Source organism: Harpegnathos saltator, unplaced genomic scaffold (genome assembly GCF_003227715.2).
Source record: "Harpegnathos saltator strain DR-91 unplaced genomic scaffold, Hsal_v8.6 scaffold844, whole genome shotgun sequence".
Taxonomy (NCBI): domain Eukaryota; kingdom Metazoa; phylum Arthropoda; class Insecta; order Hymenoptera; family Formicidae; genus Harpegnathos; species Harpegnathos saltator.
This window is the reverse complement of record NW_020230698.1, coordinates 433298-452118: the sequence shown is the minus strand read 5'-3', so window position 1 is coordinate 452118 and position 18821 is coordinate 433298. Positions and strand designations below refer to the sequence as shown.

The following is an 18821-nucleotide window of genomic DNA, read 5'->3' as shown; positions in this document are numbered from 1 at the left end:
CGCGCACTCGCGTGTCACGTCATGATCGCGACTTCATTTATCGCGCGATTCCGCCGCGAAAGCCTCACGCCTCCTCGCGTTGCTTTCGAATCCGACGTCACGAGGTAGCTTCGCACACGTAATCGTGCGTAATCCAAGACGGGCGGAACCACCTGTAGCTTCGTCTCATACATATCACACCCTGAGCTGCTAGCGAGAACGTAGCGATTCGAGTGTCAGGCGAGGCAGGAGGCGAGGAAGAGAGGAAGGGAGTGTAAGAGAAAGAACGATGGGGTCTCTCGACGACGACGAGAACGGCGACGAGTACTCACCGGAGCACGCCTGAGGTGGCAGCGGGAAGATCAAGGTGGTCGAGGACTTTCTTCTCGCAACTGCGCAGCCTAAACTTTGTGGTTTGAAGCTGCGCAACTGCTGCATGAAGTCCGAGCACTCCATCAGCGCCACGTCGGCAAAGTGCAGATCGCAAAGTATCTGGTTCTTGAACCTGGAGACGCAGAACGACCCTTAGAATCGCTCGTCGAGGAACGAGTGGGTGCTTCGGGCGGTTTCCCACCATCGCCGCCGAGAGTCGTGAAAGGGCGCTCGTGGGGATTGCAGCGACAGACTGAGCGTCTCTAATCAGCGTGTCGTGAGCGACGACATTCGTCGAGAAAATCTCATCCCGGTGAGGCATAAAGAGTGACGATTACGCGAGACTAATCAAGTGGCCGAGCCGCTCGGTTTGTATCGGCGAATTGGAGCTTTCCTCGAACGATGCGTCCCACTTCGGCGCGCGAATAATAGCGGCGAATTTCAGCGCGAGTCTTTCATCGCACGGGAAGAAAACAATCGAGGGAACGGAAAGGCTTCGCGAGAGCTCGGTCCGTTTGATGAAATGCGAATTCGCGCTGTGCCGTCTCGCCTTTATTGGAACGGCCCTCCCCCCCCCCCCTTATCTCCGTCCTCCGTCGCTCGCTGCTCTATCGAGGATTTACGCGATACCAATTAAAGTCATTGACTGCGCGCCGCGGGATTCGCGGGAATCACGGCGTAATCCGACCGGCGGACATCCTCGGGTTTATTTGACTTCCGAGGTATACCGATAAATTTTCTCCTCCATGAAAAGAATATTATTCTACTTATCGTGCTCATTTTTCAGCCGCACATTACATCTCCGCCCCGTGCCCACTCGGGGAGGGGAGGGGGTGTATGAAATTTAACTCCATAAACTTTGCTGAAGTATCTTCATAAAATTTAATAGATCTCAAACTTCCGCGAGATATCAACTTACTGCCCCCCGCTTGATAAGTTCGAAAGTACGGCGAATTCAGCGTTTTAACGTGCGGTTTGCGCCAGTTGCTCTCGTTGATGCGCCGCCGGAATTGCGGCGAGCTTGCCGCTCGATAGGGATGGCGATCGAGCGTCGCGTCGCGGACGCGGATCCGTTATTTCCACTCGGCTCCACCGATGACGATTCTATTTATACTTTCTTCGGCGATGACGGACGGCGCGATGCAGCGACGCATTAGCGACCTGCGTGAAGGTCGCGAGACGGCCCGGTGTAACCGCGTACCGTTACGTTAAAATGTCCATTCCAATCCGGCCTGCGTCTGACAGCATTCCGCACACCATTTCCACAGCCTGTCTCACCCGAGCCCGCGTCCCTGTACGGCGGTATAATAGATATTTTTCGATATCCATCGTGTCCGCTCGCGCCGTAGGAAGCTCATCCGAGGGTGGCAGTATGGCGCAGTATGGTGTATAACGGCGGATTTTTAACGCACGCGCGCTAACGCTCGTTGAATCGCAAATCGGGCACACCGGGCCCGCTGAACCGACGGGGAAGGCCCGATGGAAGGATCTCGTTCGTCCTTTTTATCCGCCGGAGTATCACGTAAAATCGCAACGATTGAGCCCGCCGCACGTGATCCGCGACCGTGCGCGATGGGGTGGCTTTCCGATCGGCTGAGCCCTCGCGATAATCCGGCGTGGGTGACGTAAACGAAATGTCGCCGAATGGGACTCGCGATAGATAGCCGCGTGTCCATTCATAGAACGAAATTATATCGGCCATGTAGATTCGGGGGGACGGACGGGGGCGCGCGGACATGCGAAAACGCGATACTCGCGCTGATCGGGGGTGGCATTCCGCTCGGTCGAGCAGCGGCAGCCACGTGACTCCCAAGCGACAAAACAAGCATGATTTTCTATGAGAGGTGTCCGACACAGCGAGTCATCTCGTCGATCGGATTAATCTGAAATCGAATTTGTCGACGTTGCTCACTCTCTCGCTCGTTCATTCGATTCCACGCGGCGCACTTGGATCGTCGTGTTTGTCGAGCCCGAAGTTTGTATCTCCGTGGCGAAATAGCGAAGGCGGCGACGCGCGGTGGTGATGCGCGCTACACGGTATAAAATAGTAAAAGTCAGACGGTCTCGCGATGTATAGACGGCGGGAAAAGCGGCTTTCGCTGTCGCGCGATCTGTTGACGCCTTTCTCACCTCGGCGAACAAAGTGTTAAATCGCGAACGGAATCCCCGCCGGCGGCGCGTTTGAAAAGTGCAGTTACGCGACGACCGCGCCTCGAATGAATGAGTTTCTCGCGTTACACAAAGAGTATCCCCTCCGTGGCCTCGCGCTTGATTCGGTTGCGGGACGGCTGAAGAAAAAAAAAGAGAGAGGCACGGGCGGAAGAAAACGGAGGAAGTGTCACGGCACGTGTGCGTCGCACGATGCGCGCAGTCAGGCGACAGGTGTATACTATCGTTGACAATAAGCCGCGCGGTCCATTATTTCGCGATCGGTCCCTTTAGACGAGATCCGCTCGCGTTCGTACGTCCTTTTCCTTCGCCTCCATCGCCTCCATCCTCGACCACTGAAAACACCCCCCGATCCGGCAGAATTTCGCTCGAGTCTATTTCATCGCGAATATCCTCGGTATTCAGCGTGCGGTGACCGAGACTAAAATATCCTCGGAATTCAGCCGTCCTGGAGCCGCTCGTCTCTTGTGGATCTCGTTTCATGCACTGTGACTCGGTCTTTTAAAATACGCGAGGGGGAAAGAATCGAGCGAATTCACGGGGCGAAGAATAGAGCGAGGACGGGTTTCCTGCCGCACGCGCGCGCGCGCGCGCGCGCGCACACGCTTTACATTTATTATTTCCCTCCGGTAAACACAGTGTTAAATCGCGGATAAAAAAAAATTATAGTACCCGCTATCTAACATCGTGAAAATACGGCGGCACAGTGTGAAGCACCGTCGCCACCGCCGGCGATAAAAACACGCGCCTCGTCGTCCGCGATTAAACGCTTCACCCCTCGGAACGACAGCGACCTCGGCCTGTACAAAATGTGACGCCCATTCAGCGGTAATTAGACGCATCCCGCGTGAAATCGGACCGGAGATAATAAAAGAATGATAAACCGACCGGGGCCAGTAATAAATAAAGGATAACTCGAGTGATAAAATCGCAATATATTATTCAACGGCGCCGCGCGAGTATTTCCAGTACACGCGTTTTACGCCGTCAAACGGCGCAAAATCACACGCGATATAGAAACGATATCGCCGCTGTTCCCGTTTGCACCGCAGCCGTTCGCAGCCGTAAGCGGAGGGGACTCGCCGGATAGAGAACTCGTCTCCCGTGCCAAATCTCGATAATTCGCTAAAGCTCTTCAAGTTTCGCTGCAATCTCCATGTCACAGTTTAACCCTTTTTGAAAGGGAAGCGCTTCAAGAGACAATTGAACATTCAATAGCGCGCGACGTGCTTAATAATGCGAAATTATTCGGCGTATTAATGCGTAAATGGCGTGTGTACGTAACACACACAGGAAATTTAACAATAAAAGCAAACATGGGAGATACCGTGGAAAGCGGTAAATACAGGCGAGGCATCTCGCAAAGATCTTTTTTATCCGTCCTAAGCTCAAAAGCCGTCTTCCCCCGACACCCTCGGTGGACGCTCATGGGGGAGAAGAAACTTTCTCTCGAGATTTTTCGACCGGGGCTGGACTCTTTTTTTCTCCTTTCCCTTCTTTTCTTTCTCTCGTTCTTCCCTTCCCCCCGTGCGCGGCGGATTGTCGGCGCGTACGGCGTTCGATTAACGATCGTTAGCGTCGCGCGCCGGAAGTCCCGGGTGAAATGGGAACGCGACGAAGCGAGCACGATAATTAAAGGTAAAGAGGCGCGTCCCGGCGCTTCGCGCATTAATGAGGCACCGGTTACGGCGGTACTGATTACTAAAGCGTAATATCGTTTTACGGCGCTCGCCGCGGAAGCACGAGCCGCACGTAGTAGTCCCAGTCGTACTCACCGTCTCGCCCGCTTCTGATTGGGTCCCGTGAGATTCAGGCCGCAGCTGTTACATTTTAGGCACTCCTCGTGGTAGTGGTTGTTGTCGTACAACGGCGAGGGTTCTGGAAACAATAAATATAGAGATATACACCGCGGCGGCGCAGGCACAGGTGTGTGAGGGCTTGATGAGATCTGGTGGTGTGCGAAGGGACCGATCGCGCTGGAGAAGCGCGCGGAGAGAACATTGGCGGTGTAACACGCGCGACGCGTGTAGCACGCTCGCAGAATAGACTGTACCGAATCTCGAAGCGAGATAAAAGCTTCGTCTCCTTGGGGAAGCTTAAAAGCATCGCTTGGTCGATTGTAATTAACAGAGATGCGCGATCGCGCGAAACGCATTCGATGAAAAATATTAATTAATATCCTCGCGCGGATCACGTGAGTGGCGAAAACGTCGAACGGTCAATCGCTCTGTCTCTCGGCTACACGATAGGAAGACAAATGTTCCCCAGCATATAAATAGACCTTATCTCGTGCTTTCTCATCCTTCATTCCCTGAGTGTTCGCCCCCCCCCCTCCCTCCCCCTCACATAGCACCTCCCGTGTATTTTCTCCGTTCATCGCCATTGGAAGTTACGGAGTGTCCGAGGAAACTAGCCCGCACCTCACCGTTTCCATTCGCACTATTTTTCTACCGCCCCGATAGTTCCCGATCCCCTCTCGCGTCGTGCCCTTACTTAACTACCCTTCCACGAGGTCGTGTCGAGCCGCCAGGGTGTGGTCGCAGCTCTCGTGACACCACACCACACCGACGCACCGGAGGCCGTAAAAAATTCCAGCATGTGCCAGGCATGGAATTTTGATATCGGGGGGGAAACGGGCGTCGCGATGCCGCGCTGTGCCGGTTTCGTCAGGAAGCCGGACGTCGAGGCGTTCGTGACCAATGCGATATGCACGTAGTAATTGCACGCATGCACGCACGCACGCACAACGGATCCACCGGCGGAGGCTCTTGCAACGCTGCTCTACAGGGTGTCTCGTAACGCTGGTATTATCGAAGCGAGTTCCGCAGATACTCGGTAGCTCCGCTTTTTTAAACGGTGAAACTGAACGAAAATTACGTCATAGTATAGAATATAAAAAAAGAAAAAACGGAGAAAGAAATTAAAAAATGCGACATGATAGGTGTTGCAAAATTTTGCCTCATCTTCGTCGTCATTATTTTTTGATATACCGTTTGTAAAATAGGGAATAGTCGTGTAAAAAAGTCCAAAGGAATTTAATGCAACTGATGGAGAGTATTGATTCACCTGTACGAACGGGCACAGAATGCTGTGTGCTTTTCGGTTGATGAATCCGCGAGTCATTTTGTACCGCGTTGTTTTTACGGATTTGATTGAACCCGAAAGCTATCGTTGCGAAGTCGGGAAACACCCTATATACACGGCAACACCCTTTCAGCACTATCTCGCGCATGAAGCAAAGCTGCGTCGAGCTGGATCTCGACGTTCAACTTGTTGTTGAACTAGGTTGTTAGAAAGTTATATGTATATATATACCGCGATTATATTATGATGTTTTAATAACAGCAACACAAACACACACATAGAATTCGAATAGAAATAGCGAGTTTACTCGCGGAATAATAATACAAATTTGTCGATCTAAAATCGTAACACGCGTCCCTGTACACGCAAGACGTTCGCTCCGAATGAAAAATTCAATGTTCAGATCCGACGAACGTCGAATTTAATTGGAACAATATTTTACGCGAACGAACATGTAATAACAATGGCACGCATGCAACGTTTCATCAATATGCTATATGCTATTGTAGAGAATAAAACGTTTGTTTATTTATATTAGTCTGAATCTCGTATTATTATTTCGTGTTTAGATATAACATGTGTACGTGTGTTTTGTTACAATGAAAATTTCATTTTAATTTTTATTCTCGAGTACACATTTTATATATAGCGATCCCATAATTTGCTTGAATACTTTTTGCTTTGGTCGCAATTGACTGTTTTTCAGCAAAGGTAATACAGAATTACCTCTGTGTAAAAAGACAGCATCGAATGTCAACAACGATACGTTTAACACGTTGACTGCCACTGACACTGCGATACTGTCGCGTCTCATTAGTTTGCGCATAAAGCGTACCTGATTGCATCTCTAACGAATTAGCTAATGAGAAGCTGGTTGAGAAAAACGGCTAATGCTAAAAATACACGCGTCAGGAAAAATGCACGCACTTGTCGTAACTTTGGTTACTCGAAATTCTTTAATTAAGCTTCGGAAACAATCCTCGGAAAATGGTAGTCAGCGTGTTAACGACCACGTAAAATCGACTTTGGCGAACGAACAGGTCGCTTCGAACACGTCGCGATTTAAGCGAAATCGAATCGCGACAAAAGCATTATTTATATTTATGCAGCGTCAGCCGCATCGAGAAAACTTTAGGAGACGCTGATGACTCTGAAATACAAAGCAGCTACGTCGGGATAATCTCGTTACAAGTTTTCGCGGGCGGTAATATATTCGTGCGAAATATCCAGATGACGAGCGAAATTATTCGCGGGGCAACCGCCGCACGTGATACAACATAAGATTACGCAGGATGGTATATTACTCCCCGAGGCCGGAGGTATTATTCTTCCTAAGACACCCACGATTTTCGCGCCACCAATACACCGATACACCAATACAGCCGCGACCTTCAATCTCTCGATGCATGTCGGAAATTAAAACGTGACTCATGTACGCTCGTGTAATTTCCTTTTTATCGCAAACTTCACGATGCACCGATTTGTGCAAGGATAGCTTTATTATATTCTGTATTTATCGCACACGAGCTCTCTACGCTGAAGATCTTATTTCTCAAATCGCGTTTTTTTAACGCGAGAAATCTGAAGACTCTGTGACTTCATATTTATTCAGTCAACATGTCGAAGCGCACAATTAATTATTATATGTATTCCAAGTGGAATTATTATTATACGCCATGTTGATTTTCGACGGGTTGCTTTAATCTCAACGAAAAGTGGTTTGTGCCCGTGTGTGATTTTTAACGTCGGGCGAAGAGTCATGTTGATTTGCGCATTCTAAGGGGATAAAACATTCGAACAAACATTCGCAGGACTCGAAATTAAATCGTTCGCGCGTTGTAACTCGGATCGACGAGAGATAAAATTGTGCGGCCGCGAGCAACGCTACGAGTAACGCCGATTAACCCGGCAACGTGCGGCGGTTTACACACGTGGCGATATATTATCCAACGCTCCCGTCGCGACGGCAGCAGCTACGGCGACGGCGGTACGTACACACTTCTTCAGGTTTCACTCTTTATCTTGGACCGCGCGATGTGATGCAAATCTCGTCTAAAATATGCAGGAGCCAAATCAAATTTTAACGAGTGCAATTCGTGCACCGCCGAGATAAAACGTGCACTCGTGCTGTGCGCCTCGCGATCCTCAGTAGAAATTCGCAGTAGAATAAGTAAGAGACGACAAGGAGAGGAGAGTACGACACGTGCCGCGATGGCACGATGGCTTTTTAAGCGTCCTCTCGCCCACGACGACTTGCATTACACTCAAGATAACCGTGTTCTTATTTATTATCAGACGCTCCTCTGCAAAATAGCGTGTCAGAAGCGTGTCGAGCAACGTGAAATGTGCAATCAACATGTTGCAAAGAGAGAAGTTGCGATACTCCCGACTACCTTCAGTCGCGATATTGACGAAGTGTATACCGGAAAGTTAGAAAGCGATGAATAAAGTAATGGTAACGCGATTGAAAGGAGAGTCGAACTTGCCTCGTAGTTTCCATCGCGCCGGAAGTATATGAAAATATTACTTTGAGTTGCGTGTTTGTTGCCCCCCTCCTCTCAGACAGGTTACGGTAACCTGGAAGAAGGTAATAGCGTGTATGCACGAACGCGGTGATATTGACGCACACAGCCTTTATCATCAGTACTTTAACCTCGTTTGATCCCGTAGCTCTTTTTATTCATGAGAAAACAGCGACGCGCACAGCCTGCGTGCGAGAATAAAAATATGGAAAAATATCCTGAACGAGGGCGGGAGGGAGAGAAAAATCTGTTTTAATTTGCGCCTTGCACTATCGGCTTAAATAACGTGGTCGTCGGCTCTCGTGAAATGCATATGACAGACCAAGCTTCAATAAAATAAAAAAGAATATATGTATATATATATATATATATATATGTGTATACACATATGTAGAAAAAGAACGAAAGAGAAGAGAAGTTTGACAATTTTCCATGCGATGTCCATTGTGTTTTGCGCGCAAACATTCAACATTCAGCGGTCTCTCGTCTTAATTTGCTTTATAACCAACTTTTGTCGCGGTAATCTCTCGCGTTATCTTACGACTACCAACGGGACCACGATGAACGTTTGGGATTGCATCTCCCTCGGCACTTCTAATTAATTAATTCCTCGCTGTCTGCCCGTCCCGTTACTCCCGTTTCCGCCGACGAATGCAATCTTGCGCGTACGACGCCTTTCGCACAGCATAACCACCGCAAATGAAATCTTCGAACATTCCCTGAAAAGACGGGAACCAGGGAGAAACGGAGGAAGAGGGAAGAGGGGGGAGAGAGAGAGAGAGAGCGAATGAGTGAGCGTGTAATATCACGCACGCGGTTACTCCTTTTCCACCCCCCGATAGCTCACTTTTATCGGCGTTTTAACCCCCGTCTGCGACACGTGTGCTCAGACAAGGCAGTATATCCGCCTCCAGTTTACAGCGTCTGTGCTCGGATTCGGTCCGCGCGCGCGTGGTTATTAAAAGAAAAAAGAAAATCTGAGAGAGGAAGAGAGAGAGAGAGAAGAGAGAGAGAGAGAGAGAGAGAGAGTGCTCGGTGTATCTCCGGCACGGCACAAAAGCCGGATTTGATGCGAGAACTCCGAGAGCGAGTTTCGTCACCTCGGTTGAAGCGACTCGCTTAATTCGCATGTAAAACGCAATTATACGCATGTACCGAGTGCGTAATGCAATTGTGTCCGCTTGCTCCATATGTGACGCCTTTAGGCGATGATGATCGTTGGGAAAACCGGAAAGGATCTTAGATGCGGGGTACTCTCTCTCTTTCGGCGTCTCGTAATATTAATTGTTTATATCAAGTTGAAGACACATGAGAGAAACTTGAGCGACGCGATAGTGTCTGCGAAATTGGCGGTGGGATTAATTATTTCGGACATTTTTGTGTGCCGTTTTCTATATAATATCACACGTTCTATATAAATATTGAGCAAATTTAATTGAGCAAAATACATTTTGACAATTAATGAGAAAGAGAGGTGAAAAGGAAAGGAAAGTTACGTGCAACAACATCGCGGTTATCATACTTTAGCCTTTTCTAGTTTATCGAATCTAACTGAAACATATATATATATATATATAACCTGACACAATATATTATATATATATATATATATATATATATATATATTATATATATTGTGTCAGGTTTCAGCTATATCACCTTTTATTTGCGGATTCTGTGACCAGTTCGGAGTCGATCTTTCCCTGACAAGAATGTCGAGGCATCGACAGCTTCCGTGTCACAGGCAGCTGATATTTAGAGGAAGTACAGGAAACCCGATACACACATGTTGTGTACATTATATTTTAAGAAAAATCCCGCTAAAGTATTTTTAACCCACCCATAAGAACCATGAACAATCTATAAACCGTCAACGCGACTTCTTTTTATGCAACGCGCGCGACTGTTGATAAAAGTACCTTCGAATTACCGTCAAGGCAGATGAAATGTATAGAGAGCTTACGTAACAAATATTACAATTAGACTCTGTCTCCCACACACACACACACATACGTACACACTCGCATATGCACGTACACATGCATATACGCACACATTTGATCGATGAGGAATGATATTAATTTCACGACGGCACAACGCGCCAACTCTGACAAACAACATAAACCAAATTTCCCAATTAAGTCCCAACTGTTTGGCAGTGCTAGGGACGCGTGATATCGGCATCGGATCATTTATAGACTTTTCCAATATGTGGGATCGTGCCGATCACGTACGTGGCGCGCATTAAGCAAGACACGAGCGAGATTTATACGACCAACTCTCGATGCTTATCCCGGATGAATCGTCTGTAAGCGGGCAAGAGAGCGGAACTTATACTCCAAGTTTTCAATCATCCCCCCGCGCGCGCGCGAGAGCGAGAGAATCGCGAGAGAGAATTGTCGGCCCTCCGGCGCGCCGTATCGAAATTGGGAAATTCGCGGAAGTACCCGCGACCGAGCGATTTACAATCGGGTCATACGGGGCGCGGTGTTCCAAGAGGTCGCCGAGTTTATTCGCAAAGACAGACGCGCCTAATTCGGGGTCGATCTTTTCGCGGCTGAAATATCGAGGCGTCAATAGTTTCGAAGTTGCGAGCGAGCGCATATGGAGGGTTAAGTGGGCTTTCGCTGTTAGAGAGCTACCATCTCGATAGCTCACTTCCAATTCATTCACTTTGGACGATTTACCCGGGACGATCGCCAAGAGCGCAAACCACGTAAATTCGGCCTTAGCAATGAACGCGGTCTTGTCGTCGGGAATTCATGACCGCGGAGCACGGCCGAGGCCGATCGCTCAGCAGAATTTATCGAGACCAATGAAATTCCCGGACTCCCTCGGGGATACCAACGGCGGTCACCGGCGGTCGCTGCAGACGGAAATAATAATTACCCCGCGCGATTATTGCGTCTGGGATTCTTACGCCACTCGCGAGCGGAAGAATTCAGCGATTCGTATACGCATTCTATCGAGTCACTTTGTCCATTTACCCCGCCGCGCCGCTTCCCTCCTCCCTCCCCCCGCCTTTCATACCCTCGGCGTGGCGTCTCGATTCACATTCTCGTCGCTCTATTTTTATTCCGTCGATCGAATGTCGTAGAATCTCCGCCAATTCGCTCTAACGTTCGGCCCGTTACACTCTCATACTCCAGATTTCCGACTGTTTTCTCCACTCCCCCGTAAAAACCTCTAATTCCACCTGAATGCGGAGGGGGATGTAATCGCGCACGAGTTAAATCACGGAGGAAGGCCACACGGCGTGTGTATGTGTGTGTACGTACGGCGTGCCTTAATCGCGCGACATACGAGCGTAGCGCCGGCCGATTATTTGCACCCACGTGCTAATCGGAATTACCCTTTAATCCGCGAGCATGCCGCGCCCTTCGCGTCAACACGGATAAACGAATAATCGATTTACGAATGGCGCGAGCAATCCGAGGTTGACGGATTAGAGCCCGATGAATCCCGATACTTGATAAACGCACGTGCGGCTAGTGAGCAACGCTCGAGATTGATCGACGCGCGATTGATGCCGGCTGAGATTTATCCAACATCCCGCGAGCATCTTCCCGGAAGATCCCGCACCTTCTTCATCCCTCTCGGCCACTCCACGAGGTCGCAGCGTCGCACGCTGCGATGATAATAATAATTGTGTGCGGTGGACGCTAACGCGAGAAATTACCGTCCATTAGTTAGTGAATTATTCGTACGCCGCGTGCGCGGCGTACGAAGTGGCAGAAAATTATCTGGTTATAACGTAGAAACGAGCGAGGCGCGATATAGCGCGCATGATTAACGGATATAAAGTGACCCAAACTCCGGCCCCCCTCCCCTCCTCCGAGCTCGCCGCGCTGTAACTTCTGTTAATGTTTTAAGGTCGGAAGCGCGAAATAACGGAGATCGCGATTCCCCGTACGTGCCATGACCAAACTTATGAAACACCTTCCGTTCGAGAGGAAAGAATGGCGGCCGCTCGTGCTTGCGTAAATGTCGCCTCCTTGGCTCCGCTAGAAAAGATTATGAAAACGCGATTGCTCCCGATATCGATAACCACGGCGATACGAGCGAGGTCGCTTCTCCTCCTCGTCCTCCTCGTTGTCTCGTCTCTTATCGACACATCGCGCGTCGAAACAAATTGATTAGCCTCATTGTTAACGCGCTCGTCGAGGACGGAGGCGTTCCTTCTTAGCGAAGGACTCCGTTCCACGGAGGGCTCGGCTAAGATCGGGAGTTTTTCACGAGCATTTCGCGTGCTGCGGTCGATTAATATTCTTTCGATTAAAATTCCCATTCAGACCGAACGGAGAATAATGCGATCAGGATCTTTCAATTAGACTTTCATTCGGGGTACATGACGACTCTCCTCGCTCGTGCTGCTGCTTCGTCCATGTGTCCGTTCTCATATTCGGTTTTCGGCTTCGACCTCGCGCGACTACGATTCATCATGTTCCATCTCACGTTTACGAGCGGTCGGAGGAAACGAAGTGACCGGTCAAAAACGATTTTCTTCTTTATCTTTTTTCTTTATCTTTCTTTATCTTTATTTTTTTTTTCTTTATCTAACTCCGTGGCGAGACGGTAGGGTGCGTTTTAACGGCCGCTCCGAGGACTCACCCTCGAAGGATGGAAGAAGAAGGAACATGATAGTTACGGCGTCTCGATGACGATAATACGAGGCGTTATCGGAGATAAAAGAGAGAAGAAAAGTACGCATGAATATATAAACGAGTCCGAGGGAAGAACCTGTGAGAAAATTCGCAAAGAGCAGAATGAGCCGCTCGCAATGGTGATTTTAACGGTCAGATGGAGGAGAGATGTGAAGAAAAGTCAGGAGAGATCCGACTTGACGATGAAATTACTGAAATACCTTGGTAATCGGCGCTCGGTGAAATGTGAAATTAAACGCGGCGAAAGACAGAAGCGAACTAATCGCTAAAATTCGCGAATTAATCCTCAAGCGCTACGCTTAAAGTCGAATGACCGAACTCGCTGCCGTTACCGTTTCACTTTATATCCCACCGTTCTGACTTCCATGTTCCCTCCCGCGGTCGTGTTTTCCAAGGAAAAAACCCAATTGTCGAGCTTGTGTGACCCATTTTTAAAAGAGCATCGCGCCCGAAGCGGATTGGATCCCGTCGTTGAAAGTTAACATCCGAGGCATCTGTTTCGCGGCGAAAAAGTCGAGGATGGGACGAACGAGGAGGACGAGGAGAAGAAGGATACGCCGGAGAGGCACTTTTGCAGTGTAAGAGTCAGGCGTCCTTACCTTGTTACTCCCGCTGCCTGGTGCGCGAAAATACACGATGACAATTTCGAAATGGACACACTCGCGAGAGCGGGAACGACCAGGCCGATCTGGAAAATTACATCCGCCGGCGGCACACGAATTACGGACAATTTGATCGTAGCAGCACCGGCGTTGTCCCCTACAAATGCGCGCGTCCACTAAATTACGCGAGCGCGCGCGCGAGCCGAGTTTCGAAGATAGGGGAAACATAATTAAGGCAGCGCCTCGTGAAATAAAAAGACAGAAGAAGAAGAAGAAGAAGAAGAAGAAGAAGAGGAAACAGCCGTAAAGGCGAAGCGCGCTCGGCCGAAGCGAAGAACTTGGCTCTTCGCGGGGGAATGCAATAAGCCGCGGGTCGATGAGTATCGCGAGGCACGCTTAACAAGTTCTGATTAACGTTTTAATTAGTAAAAATTGGGAAACAGCGGTCGATGGTGGAGGTGTATCGTGGGAAATAATGTTCTCGTCGCGGGTTAGTGGATTACGGCACGATTAATGGATGGAGCTACGTGATCTGCGAATTGTATGGCGCGTAAAACGCGTTACACGTTCTCTCTCTCCATCTCCCTCTCTCTCTCTCTCTCTCTCTCTCTCCTCTCTCTCTCTCTCTCCCTCCCTCTCTCTCTCTCTCTCTTTCTCTCTTTCTCTCTTTTCTATATAATTTTGATATACGGGTGTCGTTTTTCTTCTTGTAAAAATTGTTTTATTCAGAGTATCGGTCGAAAGCTCCGGTACGAGTGATGTTAATTATATAACATGGATCGATGCATACACAGCCGCTCTGTTACATTCGGCTGCGTATTCGATAATCGTCTCTAATTAAATCGTCATTGATAGGTCCGTTCGGCTAATTTAAAAGCACTTGTGAGCGTATGTCGACATGCATATTTAATATCATCCGTATCTGGGCAAAGGGCCGAAAATGCGGGATGCAAGTCGCGATATACAAGTTTGTCGTTAATTAAATATTCAGTAACACATGCAAACGTATTTATCACTGGTGGGCACGCTCTAATTGTTTGTTCCGAAAGTATCTTCGAGCGTGACGAAGCACTTAACTGTACAACGGTACGAGAATATATATCGGCCAATATTAAATAGAGCGCTGCGGATTCTCCGCGCGCCGGATTCTCTCCGTAAGACCGAGCTGCTGCACGGGTTTTTTTCCCCTGGCATTAATTACGCGCGATACTTCACCAAAGACTTTTCTTTGTCTCTCTCTCTCTCTCCCTCTCTCTCTCTCTCTCTCTCTCTCTCTCTTTCTTACACGCGAGTAAGACGAAAGTCGCCGGCGTTTCGAATCTACGATACACGCCGGGAGAGTGTAAGAAACGTCGCGATTACTTCCGCTCGTCGTCGAGTTATCCCAAAGTTTCTCATAACGATTGTCCCGTCTCGTCGGCCACGGGACAAGCAAGTTCGCAAAAATTATTCGTCCGACCCCAAACTCTCAACTTCACGACGCTTCGTCGCGAGTCCACTTCGTAATGTGGTAGCGAAGCTGCGGGTTTGAGAGCTACTAATCGGGCGTGATTAATAATTAAAATAATGAAAGTTCCGTGTCAGCGTACGGAGGCATGCGAGTGAGAACCGCCCGCGACTCAATTAGCGAATGGAACTCGTACGGTTTACGGAAACTGTTCGAACGGATCAACATTTTAATCTCGACGCGAGGTTAAAAGCAGAGTAAAAGCGCGCGACGGAACGTTAACGGGCGCGACGCTAAAAGGATTATTTTTTATAATTGATTCCGGACACATGCAATTTCAATGGCGCGAATTAAACACGTCCCGCGATAAAAAACGCTCTAACGAGGGGACGCTTCTTCACGCTCGCACTGATCATGGTTCGTCGTAAAGACCGCAATGAAAATATTTATCGCCCTCCTCTCTCTCTCTCTCTCTCTCTCTCTCTCTCTCTCTCTCTCTCTCTCTCTCTCTCTCTCTCTCTCTCTCTCTCTCTCTCTCTCTCTCTCTCTCTCTCTCTCTCCCTCTCTCACTCTCTCCTTCGCCCACGATATCGTCGAGAGACACAATTATCTCGCGTCTTAAGTTATCAAGAACGGTCGTAAGCTCGACGGAATTATCGCTCCGATTTTAAACGCGCTCCGTAAAACTCCCGACGTTCATCCAGAGAAAGGGACGAGAGCGTTGTGTATAAATGTAATTGATTACCTCGTAAGTACCGTAGTACGAAATAGAACGGGGTAAAGTTGAGTATCGTCCTTTACGTAACTTGCGATTTTAATTATAGAAGCGCTAAAATGGGGATACTACGGTTGTGATGTGCATTAGCGTATTACGTTCTCGGTAAATTATTAGGTGCGCAACTAAGTTCCCGCTGTTTTTCAAGAGATGGCTCCAGTAGTAAGTGCTGGTGCGATTGTGACATAACCAAAACGTCATGAACCAAGCTTAGACATATGGTAAACAAACCGCTTTGACACATTAGTGATTTTGTTTTTGCGTCATATACTTTTGGTTGTGTGAAAATGTCTTATTTTGTGCCAAATAATCGTTATTTGCGGGAAGTGTTGCTTTTCTTCTTTCATTCGAAGAAAACGGCGGCTGAAGCGCATCGAGAACTCCAAAAAGTTTACGGAGATGCTGCTCTAAGTGAAACAACGTGCCGTGATTGGTTCCGTCGCTTCAAAGACGGTGATTTCGATGTTGACGACCGTTCGCGTGAAGGAAGGCCAAAAACCTTCGAAGACGCTGAATTGGAGGCATTGCTCGATGAGGATCCGTGCCAAACGCAAAAAGAGCTTGCTTCAGCATTAGGAATTACCCGCCAAGCCATTTCCAAGCGATTGCATGCGTTGGGAATGATTCAAAAACAAGGAACTTGGGTTCCTTATGATTTGAAGCCAAGAGACGTTGAGCGTCGTTTTTTCGCCTGTGAACAACTGCTCCAGCGGCAAAAAAGGAAGGGTTTTCTTCATCGCATCGTTACGGGTGATGAAAAATGGATTCATTACAGCAACCCAAAGAGAACAAAATCATGGGGACTGCCCGGTCATGCTTCTACGTCCTCGGTTCGGCCGAATATTCACGCTGCGAAGATTTTGCTGTGTATTTGGTGGGACCAGGGCGGTGTTATTTATTATGAGCTGTTGAAACCGAACGAAACCATCACTGGGGAACGGTATCGAACTCAATTGATGCGATTGAGCCGAGCACTGCGCGAAAAGCGGCCACAATACGAGCAGAGGCACGAAAATGTGATTCTACAGCATGACAACGCTCGGCCTCACGTTGCCAAACCCGTTAAAACCTACTTAGAAACGCTCAAATGGGAAGTCCTACCCCACCCGCCATATTCCCCAGATATTGCGCCGTCCGATTATTACTTGTTCCGTTCGATGGCACATGGTCTGGCTAATCAGCAGTTCCGCTCATATGAAGACATCTCAAAATGGCTTGATTCGTGGATAGCCTCAAAAGACGAACACTTCTACCGTGACGGTATTCGAGCTCTGCCAGAAAGATGGGAAAAAGTTGTCGCTAGCGATGGGCAATATTTTGAATGATTCATTTGTAACCATTTTTTCACAATAAAGTTGCATTTTCATAAAAAAAAACAGCGAGAACTTAGTTGCGCACCTAATACATATATCTTACTGTCGCATTTTGGTGTGCATTTAAATCGCAAGTAGGAAAGAAAGAAGAAAAGAAGAGAGACTTTTCACTTGGACATGCAATCAGACACGTCGCATAGATGTCCGTAATCTAAACTGACGACTAATCTAACGAATTAACACGAATTAGCACGTACAATTCATATTGACTTATTAATCTCGAGTATTGTGAAACACGACACGTCGTGCTACAAATTACGATGTAACATGCGATAAGCTGCGCTCCAATTCCTCATTAGCATTTGTCACGATACGTAACATTTACTTAACGTTAGTTTATTGGCTTTTAAGTCATGCAAGAATAAATTAATGCTGTCAGTTAGCAGCAATGTTACCGTAATATTTCGGAAAATTTGCAGAAATTTTACGAACACTCTTCGCGTTACTTTGTATAAAAAGCTTCTTTGTTCAAGCTTGATGTTATAAAATTCATCGAAAATATACGTCAAAAGGATTTTGTTTGTGCAAGAGCCAAGCGCTCGAGCGAAGCTTAATTTTTAATTCCGAAATTAGTTATCGTGGAATGCTACTTAATGTTGAATGTCGAAAGATAGACGAGAGAAGAACGGCGTCCACGAGGAGACTCTGAAGTGAATAACCACTTTGAAGTGAATAATTAATATAAATGTTTCGCGGGGTATTATATCGCGCATAGATAGAACGCCCGTTGCACATCAATAATAATTGCAACAGCGATACGTCGCGTTGTAAAACCGATACCGCGTGGGAAGTGCACTCCGCGGAGTACAAAGTCGTATATACGTGAATTATCAATAAGAAAGACGGACGTTCACGCAACCTGGACGTAATTAGTCAATTCGACGACGAAACACGACGTAAGTGCGAGAGATTCACGAGAAAAAAACGACGCACCGACGTAGGCAAATTGTCGACGGAAGTCGTGGACGCCGTGGATACGCCGTAGATCAATCATTCAATAAACACCTAAGGGTGAAAAACTCGCCCTGGCCAGGCGTCGAGTCACGCAATTCGCGAAGCATCGTTAAAGTTTTCGCTAAACAATCGCGGCTAGACACCGCCTGAGTCGCGCGACGAGATAGGGATCTACGTTTAGAACCACGTCTTCCATATGATCGGGTCATACCTGTGGATCGTCACATTCGCGAGAGTCTCCGGCATCGTGGCTGCGCAGACGGGCAAACAGCAGAGTCCTCGATGGGAAGGACGAGTCCTCCTCGCCATCACTCGCGAACATTTACACAAGGAGAATCACACAACCGGCACACTGTGATCGCGCGCACGGCTATCGAACGATCGACATAACGTGTCAAGGACGTCCACCGTCTCGAAGGTCACGGGAGGACCTTTCCAGGGCGCGTGACGAGGACGAGTTAGGTCCTGTTTCCCTGACGACGCGTACCTCCGTCTTGCGCGATTTCCGAGCTCCTCGCTCGATATCGGGATTCGACGTCCGCGAATCCGCGTCGATCGCCGGCCACTGCCACAAGTGGTTGCGTCCTGCCAACCGCGGAAATGACACCTGATCCTACGTAGCGAGCGAGAACAGCCAGGCAGGACGACAGCCGCAGGATGTACGCGACCGACCGAGCGAGCGAACGACCGCCCCAAGAGAACGCCCGCGTTCTCTTCACATGGAAGTCTCAAGCCCGCCAGTGAACTTTGATATGTCGATCAGGAAAGGAGAGAGAGAGAGAGAGAGAGAGAGAGAGAGAGAGAGAGAGAGAGAGAGAGAAATAGAGAGAGAGAGAGAGAGAGAGAAAGAGAGAGAGAGAGAGAGAGAGAGAGAGAGAGA

At 48.4% G+C, this 18821-nt stretch overlaps 1 protein-coding gene across 8 annotated transcripts in view; it reads right to left on the bottom strand.

Annotated features, from left to right (window-relative positions):
* The window catches only part of rsh (Rap GTPase activating protein radish), a 132035-nt gene that overhangs the window by 9655 nt on the left and 103559 nt on the right, over positions 1–18821 (bottom strand). For all 8 annotated transcript variants that reach the window (XM_025307280.1, XM_025307279.1, XM_025307281.1 and 5 more), the window contains 2 exons: positions 4296–4398; positions 312–484 (listed from right to left, as the gene is read on the bottom strand). In XM_025307280.1, the coding sequence (XP_025163065.1) occupies positions 312–484; positions 4296–4398 (276 nt within the window). The remainder of the gene's footprint in view (positions 1–311; positions 485–4295; positions 4399–18821) is intronic.